General features: G+C 59.5%; 4 protein-coding genes across 4 annotated transcripts; all 4 read right to left on the reverse strand.

The window, feature by feature from the left end:
- Positions 1 to 2,193, reverse strand: LMJF_35_3480 (conserved hypothetical protein; the record flags this gene model as incomplete). Its single annotated transcript, XM_003722694.1, has 1 exon — positions 1 to 2,193. The coding sequence occupies one exon, from the start codon at positions 2,191 to 2,193 to the stop codon at positions 1 to 3; it is 2,193 nt and encodes a 730-aa protein (XP_003722742.1).
- A 900-nt stretch (positions 2,194 to 3,093) lies between these two features.
- LMJF_35_3490 (conserved hypothetical protein) lies at positions 3,094 to 4,374 on the reverse strand (the record flags this gene model as incomplete). Its single annotated transcript, XM_003722695.1, has 1 exon — positions 3,094 to 4,374. The coding sequence occupies one exon, from the start codon at positions 4,372 to 4,374 to the stop codon at positions 3,094 to 3,096; it is 1,281 nt and encodes a 426-aa protein (XP_003722743.1).
- An 859-nt stretch (positions 4,375 to 5,233) lies between these two features.
- On the reverse strand, positions 5,234 to 5,872 carry LMJF_35_3500 (conserved hypothetical protein; the record flags this gene model as incomplete). The annotated part of the gene is made up of 1 exon (XM_003722696.1): positions 5,234 to 5,872. One exon carries the CDS (start codon positions 5,870 to 5,872, stop codon positions 5,234 to 5,236), a length of 639 nt encoding a protein of 212 aa, XP_003722744.1.
- A 1,924-nt stretch (positions 5,873 to 7,796) lies between these two features.
- On the reverse strand, positions 7,797 to 11,762 carry LMJF_35_3510 (putative structural maintenance of chromosome (SMC) family protein; the record flags this gene model as incomplete). The annotated part of the gene is made up of 1 exon (XM_003722697.1): positions 7,797 to 11,762. One exon carries the CDS (start codon positions 11,760 to 11,762, stop codon positions 7,797 to 7,799), a length of 3,966 nt encoding a protein of 1,321 aa, XP_003722745.1.
- Positions 11,763 to 12,782: the final 1,020 nt, after the last annotated feature.

Here is a 12,782-nt window from a genome sequence, read left to right on the forward strand (position 1 = left end):
TCAGCGTGGGATGGGCACGGGTATCGGAATCGCCAACGGCGCCTGGGGCTGCGGCTGGAGGGGCAGCTGCGTGGCCACCTTCGGTGTGGCTATTGGTGGCGGTGAAGGTGCAGCGCTTGGCGGCTTAAGCGGAGTCGGCGTTGCGAGCGGTGGAGGCACCGAGGACAAGTACGGAGGGTTGAGCACAGGTGGGCCGCCGGTGGCGAGGACGGGCTGCGGCGCAAAGGTGGAAGAAGCCGTGCCGTACATGCCCGTGCTCTGCAACGCGGTGTGAAGGGACAGTGGCGACGTGGCGATTGGAGGTGGCTGATAGTTACTTTCTTGGTTAATCCAAGCGACGGGTGACACAAGCTGATTCGCCTGCGACGGGGCGGTTGGCGCGCTGAAGGATTCTATTGAGTTGGAGGGCGAGAGCCCCGTTTGCGACTTTGCTGGCGTTGGAAGTGGCGTTGCCGTTGGCTGAGCCGACGGCGCGGCGACGGTGTAGGGCGGCGGCGGTGGCTTGGTGGGCAGTGGAGGCGACTTTGGCTGGCTTGATGTTGTTGCCGCCGCCGCGCTGTAGGAAGGCGACGGTGGCAGGGGCTGGGACGTGGCGTTCGGCGCGGGTGTCGCCGCCTGCGGTGATGGCACGGCTGGCGGCGGAGTTGCCGGTACGGCTACGACTGCTGGCGCCTGCGGCGGCGACTCCCGCGCTGGCGGTCGATTCAAGGACGATGATAAGGAAGATGAGGACAAACTACTACTGCTCGCGCTACGGGTGCTGCTGAAGGACGAGTAGGAAGCGCGACTCAAGCTCTTGGCGACACCAGTGAACTTGGGAGAGACCAGCTGCGGCCCTGCAGCCGGCGGTGTGCTCTGCGAGTTTCTCTTGCTTCTCTTTCGGTGTTTATCGCGTGCGACAGGCTCTGGCACGACAGACGGCGCCGCTGTGCTGAGCGTTCCATCCACGCTAGATTGGACGAGAATGTTGATGTGCTTCGTGAGGTGCTGAATCTGGTGCCCAAGCTCGTCGCAGTACTCTACGTGCTGTGCAGGGATCGACGACAGCGGTGTGTCTAGCGCCGCGCGGTAGGCAACGATCATGTACGACAAGTTGGTACCCAAACACTGGAGTTGGTAGAGCACGTCGTACTGTAAGTAATGGCCTACGGAGCCTTCAGCGGGAAGCGGCAGCTTGTTCACTGGGTTGCGCCACTGCCGTGCCATGTCCTTCACCTCACGACTCGTTCCGATACGCGGCGGGGCAGGGCTGTTGTCCACAAGCTGATTTGCCACCTGCAATATGATGTTTGCCACCCTCACAATCGATGCCACATGGTGGTCGATGGACTTGGTAAGCCGGGAGGTGCTGACGGCGCCACTCTTGTCCGGCCCTTTGAGTGGCGTGCGTGTCAACACATCGTGCTCTCGGTGCAGCGCTGCCGCGACGGTTTCGCTAAGAGATTGCAGCTGATACGCCACATCGTACTGCAGGAGATGAAGCAGACTGCTCTTTTCGGCGGTGTTGGCCGGCACACGCCTTGGCGGCTGGCCACGATCACTAACACTGGCACGCGCCGCCGTCGCCTCATGCCCGCGTGACGCGTCCTGCACGCCTTCGCAGCGAGTAGGCTGGCTTGGGCGGCGATGCCGATCACTTTCACCTACTACCACACGCACGATGTACGGCTTGCCCTGTTCGGCGCCTGCTTCTCTGCTAGGCTCGGCATCACGGGCAGGAGGTGCAGCGACCGGTAGCGGCGTCACCGATGCCCGCGGTGCCGGCGCATCCTGCGAGAGCACCCGGCAGTTCATATCGGCGTAGCCCACTGTCTCACCGGTAGCGTTGCCGATGACGTAGCTGGCATACGTGCGCAGGGGAGGTTGGGCAGCTGCATCGAGCTGTGGTACCAAAGGACACGGACACGACCACCGCGCAGCGCCAACGACTGCCCCTTCCTTCATGTTGACCAGCTGACACTGGCACATGGCAGGAAAGACAGTGGCAGCCTGTTCACTGCTCATTCGAAAGTCGGCCTTGTGGCAGATGTTATATGTCACTGAGTTGCCAATAGCGTAGCCTTGCGGGTGTATCACGATGGGGGGAAAGTCGAGGAAGCGCATCTCCACAGAAATCGTTGACGCGGAGCTGGCAATGAGTGGGTTGAGTCCGTACACCCGCTTCACGGCCACCTCGAGACGATAAGAGTGCATTCTGCCAAGTCGCGCTACGGTTGGGGTGGCTGATGCTAAGCAAAAGAAAAAGATTTTCGGTCACGCTGTCCAGTCTTCTGTACAAGGCGCCGATCACCTTCGCCGATTCGGTCTACGGGAGTGCTTGGGGGGCGGTCGTTCTTTTTTTTTTTGTGTGAAATCCTCAGCGGTGTGATGCGTGTTGTACTTGACTTGCGTTCCTTCCAGGAGTCAATGGCGAGGACGCAGCACGCTCTGGTGACTCAGAGTGTCGTTCTTTTGCGCCTCCTGTGCCCGGATGAGCGGTGCAAGCGAGGCTAGAGGCGAGCAGGGTAGGAATGAAAGGGTGAGGGAATGCAGTGCACACGTACAGGTCAGAGTAGCTTGGCAAAGACCTACCAAGAGGCCAGCCACGTAGGATTAAGAGGGGGAGGGTGAAGAAGCGGTCAGTGAAGAAGACCTGCAAACACATGAAGGGTGTTACCGTGACGCATTTGTGTGGCTGCGTGTGTGCGTGCGCACTCCCCCCCCCCCACACCACCACCACACAGGCACACGCATCAAGGCGTGCCACGGACGACACTAGGAGGGCAGCACACGAAGTTGCTGTAATGGTTGTCTCTCCTTTTTTCTTTCGGCATGACTGCTTGGCGGTTGCTGTTACGTGCGACAGAGAAGAAAAGGAAAACCAAACGTGCCTCACAGCGAGAGAGAGGAGATGGTGGTGGCGCAAGGGAAGACTGTTCACCACCAGATGCACATATAGATCTTCTTGAACTCAAGCAACGGTGGCAGAGACACGTTTCTGCCCTTGCGGGTGCACCTGGACTGTGTGTGTGTGTTGCTGTTTCAATGCTCTTTGCGGGCATGTCACGTACAAGCCGAAATATCCAGCACAGACGAATCCGCCGCCTTCTGCATCTACGCATCCTCGTCCCCGCCGCCACCTTTCTTGAACTTACCGATACCGTAGACCTTCTCCATGAGGTGATGTGTCCGCACACGGCCGCCTGGCTTGTTCTGCGCCATCATCTCAGGCGACTGCTGCAGGGTTTCAAGAGACGGCATGATCATGCGATCGCGCAAGCGGCCTCTATTCTCCGCCACCTCACCACGCTTCGTCGCCTTGGCGACACTATCTTCGTCCTTCAGCGCCTTGGCCGTTGCCTTGGCCGCCACCGCGTCCTGCTGCTCCTGTAAGGCATGCATCCTGTCCATCTTCGACTTACGGCGCTTCATTGGCGTCGTGCCACCAGCGCTCGGCGGCGTGGCGCCATCGCTGTCTAACCGTGGGCGGCGGAAGATAGTCTTGGAGCCCGTCTTGCCACGATCGATGTAGGCGCGCCGATTCACCTCCCGCTCCTCATCTGTCTCCTCCATGGTACGCGCCACCTTACGTGAGTCAATTCTCGCACTCTCGCTGCGGTCCATGTCCTCCATCGACTCCGACAAGGCGTCACTATCCTCGGGGCGAATGCGCAACTCCTCCTCCTGGGCCGACGCTATCATCTGCAGCAGCTTCTCTTCCGCGACGGCGGTGCCCTCTGGTGCCTCGTACATGGTGACCCCGCCATCTGGGTTCTCCGTAGCGTGGTTCGTCATTAGATTCGCAGGCACTTGCGCAATGTTGCCGTCCTTGTCTTCCAGCATCGGCATCTGGCCAACAAAATTGAGCGGGTACGGCGCCTTCGACCCTACCGTGTACTTGTCCAGCTCGCGGTCGATGTGCTCCTGAATGCTGGCTTGTGGGACGTAGTTGATGTGGGTCATGTACTGCAGACGCTCGCTCGCACGCTCGTACCAGTAGAAGAACTGCCGCTCGTGGAACTCACGCAGCAGGTCTAGGTGCTTCTTCTTCAACGCTTGGCGGCCCTGTGCCAGCTGCTGCGACTCGCGACGCTTGCGCTCCTGGCCCTGCATCTCGTGCTCCCACTGCGCCAGCTGCGCAGATTTGGTGATGTTGTACTTGTAAATGTACTCGTCAGCGTTGACGCGGAACGACTCGAGCCACTGACGCTTGTACAACTTTCTTAGATGCTCAAACTGGGCCTCATGCACGTTGCGCCAGAGCTCGTTCTGCTTCCACATCCAGTGGCGATACGGTGTGAGAAAGCCGGTCATGCGGCGCCCGTGCTCCGACTTGGAGGGCAGATTGTAGTAGGGACGCATCTGGCGCCGCGCCACTCCGCTGGAGTGCATCATGGTGCTAGTGAGCGAGAGTACGCCGTGTTCCTACGTCCACAAACCCTCCGAGGGCGTGCCGCCCAACAGGCCTCTCTAAGTGCGGCCGTTGCTGAGATGGATGGGGGCTCAGACTCGCCTTCTCACCAAAAGAGAAAGGAGGCACGCGCTCGTGCGTGACGAGTGGTCCACGCGCGCGTCTACGTTCGTGCTGCCGGTCGTTTTTCTTCGTTTATAGTTATGTACAATCTCGGCAGCCTCCGTTCTCCTTGCATGAAAAGAGAGGCAGAGTGAGACGAAGGAAGAGCAGGGGAGAGGCGAAGAGTCGCTGCATTGGGGACGAGGGAGCGCATACTGTCGATGGGGGCATAGGCGGGGTTCTACCAGGGCGCATCACCTAATGGAAAACGAAAGAAACGCTCGAAGAGACATTGTTCACAGCACCGCACGGTGCATGTGTCTGCGGTGAGAGAAGCAAAGGAGGGGGGGGCACGGGGAGCGAGATGTGTGCGAAGATTCCAACGTAGAGCTTCCGCGGCTCGACAACGACGCCAGCCAGAGTGCTGAAGACGACAACCGCAACAACTAAACGAAAGAATCTGGCTTTCTTATCACTAGCACAATAGGGGGAGACGGAGCACCAAGCAGATGACAACGCGCCTTGGAAACACGGCGACGGGGGGGGGGGGAAGGATCAACAACAACAACAAAAAAGCGAGACACGCACGCACGCATACGCACATACACACACTCAAAGACACGTTCAACAGTACATACCGTTGCTTCCCCTCATCGGCCCCTTTCACCTAAACACGTACATCACATTATGAATGTGTGCCATCAGAAAAAAGGGAACGAAACAGAAGACGCCCCGTCACTTCTAATAGCCGACAAAGTCGTCGGCCGACTCACGCGTTAATGCATGTGTCGGCATCCGCGTCGCAAGCCGCTGCTGCAGATCCGCGGCCACCTTTTCCAGCGTGGTACTGGGCATTCCAATGGTCGTCACTGGCTCTACGAGGTAGCGAGCACTATCGGTGCTGGGCGGCGGCAGCGGCAACATCCGAGTGCCGAGTTGGTTGATAGGTAGTTCCGGCTCCAGGGTGAGAGCCTCCGTCTCACGACTGTACTCCACTGCCGTATCCGGCTCAACGCGCTCCGACTGCTGCACGAGAATGTCAACGTAGACGGTGGCCTGCCGCACCGTGTTCCAGCGCTGGATGAGCAGCTCCTTCTCCAGCGCCTCCGGGCTGATCGTCCCTTGGCGAGTCCCGGCAGTCCCTGCGGCGTTGTTGTCGCCATGCTCACCGGCGCCACCGTCGTACAGGTTATGGTAGTATTCTTCCGCCTTTCGCTGCTCCTCGGTCAGCTCTGGCGCGGTACTCGATGGCTGCGCTTCGGCCGCGACACCGGCTGCATCCGACGCTCTCGGGTCGGCTGACGGACCGCCGGCGGTACCGCCTTCCGCCCACGCAGCTGGTCGATTGGCCGCTTCACATTGATTGATGATGGGCACCATACTTCCCTTGCTGAGGCTGCTCCCTGCCATGTTGCTGCTGCGTAGAGCAAGATAGCACGCGTCACAGACGCGCTCTGGTTCCGTTATGCCCCGCATCGGAATGGCAGCCCGGTGCCGCGAGCAGTCACCACATAAGACGTAGCCGCAGTTGCGGCAGTGGTGGCGACGCACCGTGGTGGTAAAGACGCAGCCGCATCCGTTGCATGCCGGCGCATCCTCGTCCTCCTGCCAATACCCCTTCGATTGCTTCTCTCCCATGGCGGCTGGGTTGCTGGGTCAGGTACCGTCCGTGCGCTTACGTTGAGTGAAAAACGAGGAGTGGGGTGGGTGGGTGTGTGGCAACACTGACCAACGGCAGATTTATCGGCGTGCCGAAGCAGTTTGACGCACCAGTGGAATAACGACCGCTAACGCAGGTGCGTCGCTTGACGTTCACGTCGGGCCTTTTTGATAACCTCGATAGAGAATGATTTTTTGTGCAGAACCAAATCAATGTCGTAAGCAGAGACAACGGCACGTTGGAAACAGTCCGACTTAAGTGAACCCTAATGCGCGCCATCGAAGAAAAAGAGCGGAAGAAGGAGAAGGGGGAAGTACGAGGACGTGGACCTGATGGTGCGTGCAGCACTAGGCACAGTGGTTGCACCGGCGCCACCTATTTGTCGTCGCTCCACTTCAGATTGCGGCGGTCAAGTCTGCGCATGGATGACTCGCCGTTGCAGTAGATGTGGGCTGATCACGCGAGCAGGTGTTCGGGAGCACAAGGACTACGTCGCATCGGCTCTCGCGGAAAAAAAAGCATGCGCGCGTGTTGTGCATGCGTGCACTGCTTCTGGCTGTTGGTACCTTCTGAGCATGATATGCGCACCACTCACACGTGCACACCTGCCGGGAATATAATCATCCGTGATAGCTGGAATCACAAAGGTGAGCTCCCCTCCACACCCACACCTACACACGAACCAAAAAAAAGCAAAGTGCAGGTAACATCAGAGGCGCGAGGCCCTACTCCCCCAAGAGAGAGAGGGGGGGGGTAAAAACAAACAGCTAGAAAGTGCGATTATGAAAAAAGGTGGAAAAGAGCGTCTATGGGGGGGGCGGGAGGAGGAAGGAGTGGACTCTGCCCCTTTCTTGGCCTTGCGGAGATGCAAACACATATACCGGTGAGTGGGATGGGGGGGGGGGGACAGAAACAGACAACGACGACGACGAGGGGGCGGGGCGGGGCCGGGTGGACTCCCTCTGTAGCTCTGTATTACAGCAATTCTATCGTTGTTGAAAAAGAGGAGTGTGCCGAGCAGCGGCAGAGGAAACACGAGCGAGCGAGCGAGAGCACCTCCCACGTTTCGCCTCAAATACGGGGGTGGGGTGGGTGAAGAAGAACAACAGGTGCACTGCCCCTCCACCTCCGCCACCTGCGACACTTGAGTCGGCGCAAGACAAGAAACATAACGATAGACGGAGAACAGAAGAGCAAGAGACTGCGACGAAAAAGGCGAGCGTGCGCGCACCCTTGTACAAACCGTACGCTGGAGTGGCGACGGCCACAGAAGCAGCGTAAGAAATGATCGACAGGCGGGGGAGGAGGACAGGATAGTGGCTTTCCAGCGGCTGCTTCCTGCCATCGCCGCCCCGTCGACGTGCGTCGTTGTGGTGTGCTAATATGGGTGCGCTTCACAGGAAGAGGATACGCATGAGCACGAACGCACGAGAAGGGACGAAAGGAAACCGAATCGAAGTAGCCCGAAGTGGTCGAAGCTACGAAGGTATAATGCGTAGAGGTGAGTCATTGTTCGCTCTTGTCCCTTCTCCACACCCAGCCGTCGTAGCATCGCTGCTTGCCACGGGCGACTGTCTTTCCGTCCGTCTTTTCCTCGCAGAGCTCGCTTTTTCCTTTTTCTGCGTGTGGTTGTTCTTGTGCGCGCTAGTACGGGTAGCCACGCAGGTCCATGGTGAGCACCTTAGAGCTCTCCCGATCCTTGTCCTTCATAACGCCCAGCAGCATATCTGCCATGTGGTAAAGCTGTTCCTTCAGCGAAATCACGACGAACTGGCACGACTGGCAGTTTTTGCGAAGGTATCTCGCAAGTTTCTCTACATTGCCGGCGTCTAGCGCCGCGTCCACCTCATCCAGCACGAAGAAGGGCGTCGGGGAGACTTCGCGGATCGCAAAGAGAAGCGCCAGCGCCGCCATGGTGCGCTCTCCGCCGGAGAGCAGCTCCATCGGCATGAAGCGCTTGAGAGGCGGTGTGGCGTGGTAGGTGGTGCCGCCGAGGTACGGCTCCTCCACATTCTCCAGGCTAAGGTACGCCGAGCCGTGCACTGCATGGGCGCGGGTGCCCATGGTAAGCTCGCGGTACACCTGGTCCACTGTGGCCGCCACCTTCTCGTACATCTCCATGAAGCGCTCCGTGCGCTGCTCTTTGACGCGCGCGAACTCCTTGTTGGCCACACGGGCCATATCGCGAGCCTCGTCGAGCAGCGTCGACGACGCCCCGAGACGATCCTCTGAAGCCGTGACGCGCGAGGCGGCCTTCATATTTGGCGCCACAGACTCCATCTCCGCCGCGAGCGCCTCCAACTGCGCCTGGGTACGGTGGCTGTATGCAGAAAACTGAGCCCGGTCCGCTGCCACCACTCGCTGTGCCTCCGTGAGCGAGGAGAAGTCGATGCACATGGTCGTCTCTGAATCGAGGGCCGGCGAGGAGGCAAAAGATGCGGCGCTCGTTCCTCCGCGAACGCTGCTCTGGCTCGCTCCGCCTTCGACGAGCAGTGTGAACGGCTCGGAGAGAAGAACTTGCGCGCGACTCCCCGTGGCGCTAGACCTTTGGCGCGACGACGGCGTAGGCAGGCCGGAGGAGGCGCGGGTGGCCGCGTCCGCATCCTCGCCGCGCGCGCGTTTCGCTCCGCTGCTGGCCACCGGCTTCAGTGGAATACCAATTTCGTCCATCTGGCAGCGGCGCACCAGGTTCAGCCGACGCGACCGCAGAGAGTCGCAGGCAAGCTGAATGCCTGTGACGAGCTTCCGCGCCTGGGCGACACGAACCAGATCAGTCTCGGAGTTTCGAGTCGCGTTTCGAATCTGCTGCTCCAGCGAGTCGAGTTCGGTGCGGCTCTGCGCAGCCGTCTTCCTCATCTCCTGGTGCTGCCGCTCCGCCTTCTCCACGAGCGCTTTGTAATCGGTGAGGTCCTTTTTGCACTGCTCCTTTTCCTTGTGCAGCCGCGCACACGCCTCCTCGAAGTCGGCGATCTTCGCGTCGCCCACCTGCTTCACCTCCATCTCGAGTGAGCTCTCCAGCTTGTGAATCACGAGTAGCAGCTGCTGCCGTGTCTCAGCGCGCTGCTTTGCCTCTTGCGTTTGCTGCCCTTCCAGCTGTAGCAGGTTGGGGATGCCCACCTTCTTTTGGAAGTCAGCAAAAACCTGTCCCTCGACGCGCGAGATCGACTTGGAGAGCTCTAGTAGCTCCTTGTGCATCACCTGCAGCTCCGCTGCGTATCCCTTCTGCCGCGTCGTGAAATCGGCTCCGCGGCTTTCCAGCTTCGCCAGCTCCTCCGTCAGCCGCTGCGTCTTGATATCGTTGGCGCATTGCTCCGTGTGCACTACAGCGACGCGCTTCTCAGCAAACTCGCGCCGCGCCTCCATGTCCCGAATCGAGATCTGGATGCGGGCCAGTTCTGCCTCCCCACCTCCGGCGGCTTCGCTCAACAGGCGGTCGCGGGCAGCGCGAAGGTCCTCGTACTTCTTCTCGTCCCACTTGCGGGCGCGGCTCTGAACGGAGGCCAAACCACCTTGCACAGACCCGTTCTTCAGGAGGACTGTGCCGTCCAGCGTCACCACCTTGAAGCGCTCCCCGTCGCGGCCGTAGGCGACCGACTTGGCCTCGGCAACCGTGTCGCACAGCAGCGTCTGGCCCAGTGTATACCGCACCGCCGGCTCCAGCTCAGGCTCAAAGCGAACCACATCGACAATGGGTTTGCATGTGCCACCAAATGTGCGCAGACGGTCGTCGACAGCCTTGCCTTGCACTGCGTCCAACGGCAGAAACGTCATGGGCGGCATGCGTTGCTCCTTCAGATACTTGACGCAGCGAATCGCCACCGCGGTTGTCTCCACAACGATGCCCTCAAGGTTTTTGCCCATGGCCACCGTGACCGCGTTACGGTGCCGCTCGCTGGGCACCGTGCACAGATCCACCATGCGTCCGCGGATTGGGAAGAGAGAGCGCAAGGCCTGGAGAGCGTCCGCCATGCGCAAGTTCTGCTTGCTTGTGTCTTTCATGTAGCGCAGCTCGTGCAACTGCTCCTGCAGTCGTGCCAGCTCCGCCTCCCGTGCTTTGTTTTTCTTCTGCATTGTTTCAAGGTCCTTACTGGCTTCTGTGAGCTGGGCCTTGAGCGTGCTCACCGTTTCCTCCAACTCGCTGCGGCGCCGCTGCAGTTCAGCCCCGTACTTCGCGGCCGTCTCAATGGCCTGGCTGACGTCCTTTATCTGCTGCTGGTGTGCCTCCGCAGCTCTGTCGCATTGTTTCAGGGCCTCCTGTGCGGAGTCGCGTTGCCGCAGCACCGTCTCCCGGCGCTGGCGTAGCATCACGGTCGCGCACTCCGCCTCCTTCCGCAGTTGCCGGTACTCGGCCAGCTGCTGCTGATTGAGCACGGCGTCCAGCGTGACTCGCTTCGTGTCGTCAGCGGCGCAGCGTTTTTCGAAAGTGTCCAGCAGCGCTTTTTGCTTCTTCAGCTGCCCCTCGAGGCGCTCCGCCTCGGCAGAGCGGACAGTTGTCGCCTTCTGCGCCGCTTCCAGCTCCTGCCGCTGCAGCTCTGCCTTGCGGGTTAGGTGCGCCAGCGCCGCTTTGATGCGCTCCACCGTGTTGTGCTTAAGCCGCAGATCATCGGCAGACTTACGCGCCTTTTTCAGCTCCTCCAAATAGGTCTTGTGCCGGGTCGCGTACGTCCGCTTCATCTCCCGGATCGCCTGCTCCGTTGCAATGCTCTTTTCCAGTTCCGCAAGCGCGTCGCGGCGCTGCTGCAGCTCTTCCTTGTGCTTCTCAAGTTCCGTTTCGACGGCGAAGAGCTCGGAGAGGGCTAGCTCTTGCCTGACGCTCGTCAGCTGCTGATGCAGCTCCTCGTAGCGCTCCGCCTCCTTCTTGGCCAGTCGCATTTGATGCACCGCCACAGCAGCCCCTCGCTTTTCGAGAGACGCACTCGTCAGCGCCTCGTTGGCCTTCTCCAGTGCGGCCTTCTTGGCCGCGTATTCACCATGAAGCTCACCACTGCCGCTGACCTGCTCGAGTAGCTCCGTCAGCTGCTTCGCCTTCTTCTGCGCAACTGCCTCCACTTGATGCTGAAACACGAGAAACGTGTCAACACGGGCGCCAATGCGGTGCTCGGTAAGCGCGGCCACGTACTCCTTCTCTGTCACTCGCTTGCCGTTGAGCAGGCATGAGACCGTACCCTGCACATCCACCTGGCGAGTAAAAGAGGTCTCGACGGTGCTGCTGTGATGAACGTGCTCTCCGTCGTCGGCAACGACCGCGCCACGACGGGCGGCGGACGGAACGGCATCGCTTTTGCCTGCCTCGCCGCCAGTCGGTGCTGCAGCGGCGGCAACTGCCCTCTGCGAGGCCGGATGGCGCATCACCAGAGTCACGCGGCACCCGTTGCCCGCCGTCTTTGCCTTGCGATGAATGAAGTCGACCGCGGACTTGCCGCGCATCGATGAGGCGCTTGCCTGTGTGACGGTGCTGCTCAGCACGAAGCTCAGCGCGTCCATCAAGTTGGACTTCCCCGCGCCGTTGGGCCCAACAATGCACGTGAAATCCTTGAAGGGCCCGATGACAGCTTTGCCGTAGTAGCTCTTGAAGTTGTCGAGCTCTACGCGGTGAATCTTTGACAACATCTGCGCGTGCGTGCGTGTGTGAGGGGGAAGTGGATATGTATGGAAGCAGAGGAGTGGTGATGGGAGGTTACCTCTATGTGGGTTGAGAGCACAAGCCCACCCCGTTCTCTCTCTATCTCGTCAATTCTATGCAACTCTGGTCTGTTGGAACACGCATGCACAGATGCGTGCTCACGCCTTCTCGCTGTCACCCGCCTCCCAAAAAAAAAAAAAACGAGTGAGCCGAAATTCGAGCTGCCCCGCGTGAGGAATCGTCTGAGCGTGTGCGCGTGCAGTGTTTAAGTAAGCGAGTCAACGGAACCGAGACTCGCTTTTGTATTCTCGGAGAAGAGGGCCACAATCTCTGCGTCTCGTTCTTTTTTCTTTACCCGATTCGGGTGCACTATGGGTGCCGTATACGTTATGGGTGTGTATGTGCCAACGGCCTGGTATCGGGGAAAAACGAGAGAGAGGTGGTCTAACCAATTGTAGAAGAAGGCGTGCATCACGAGGAACAAGATGAGCAGGCAGTTGGAATGTCCCGTTGATGCGCACACAGAGGGGAGGGTCGTCAGTGAGCCGTCGCCACACGCACAAAGGCGCGCTGGAGCAAGCCGAAAGTCGGGACCGTGTATTCAAACATACTCGTACGCCCTTCTGGCGATCACTTTTCCATCGAAGAAGTGGTGTTCCTTTTCCTTCCCCATCGAATCATTCAGCATGCACTTGGGGAACAAACTAAAAGGATGCGAAGGTGCCCAAGACCGATTCGAACACGTGCAAAATGCGCGTCAAGAAGGACAAGGTATCCTCATACACCACGCGGAGAAGGGAAAAGAAGAGGGCCACATCATCCTTGACATCTAGGCGGACAGCAAAACAAGAAATAAAGTGCAACGCGTGAAGCACACACACACACACACACTTTTTTCTTTCCGCGCGCACGCTTCTTTCGTTCACCGCGTTCATGTACTCTCACACGCACAAGAAAGCAGAAAGCCCCCACCCCCTCCCGCCTTCTCTCCCCCACATAAAAAAGAA

The sequence above is a fragment of the Leishmania major genome, chromosome 35 (genome assembly GCF_000002725.2).
Source record: "Leishmania major strain Friedlin complete genome, chromosome 35".
In the NCBI taxonomy this organism is placed as follows: Eukaryota; Euglenozoa; class Kinetoplastea; order Trypanosomatida; family Trypanosomatidae; genus Leishmania; species Leishmania major.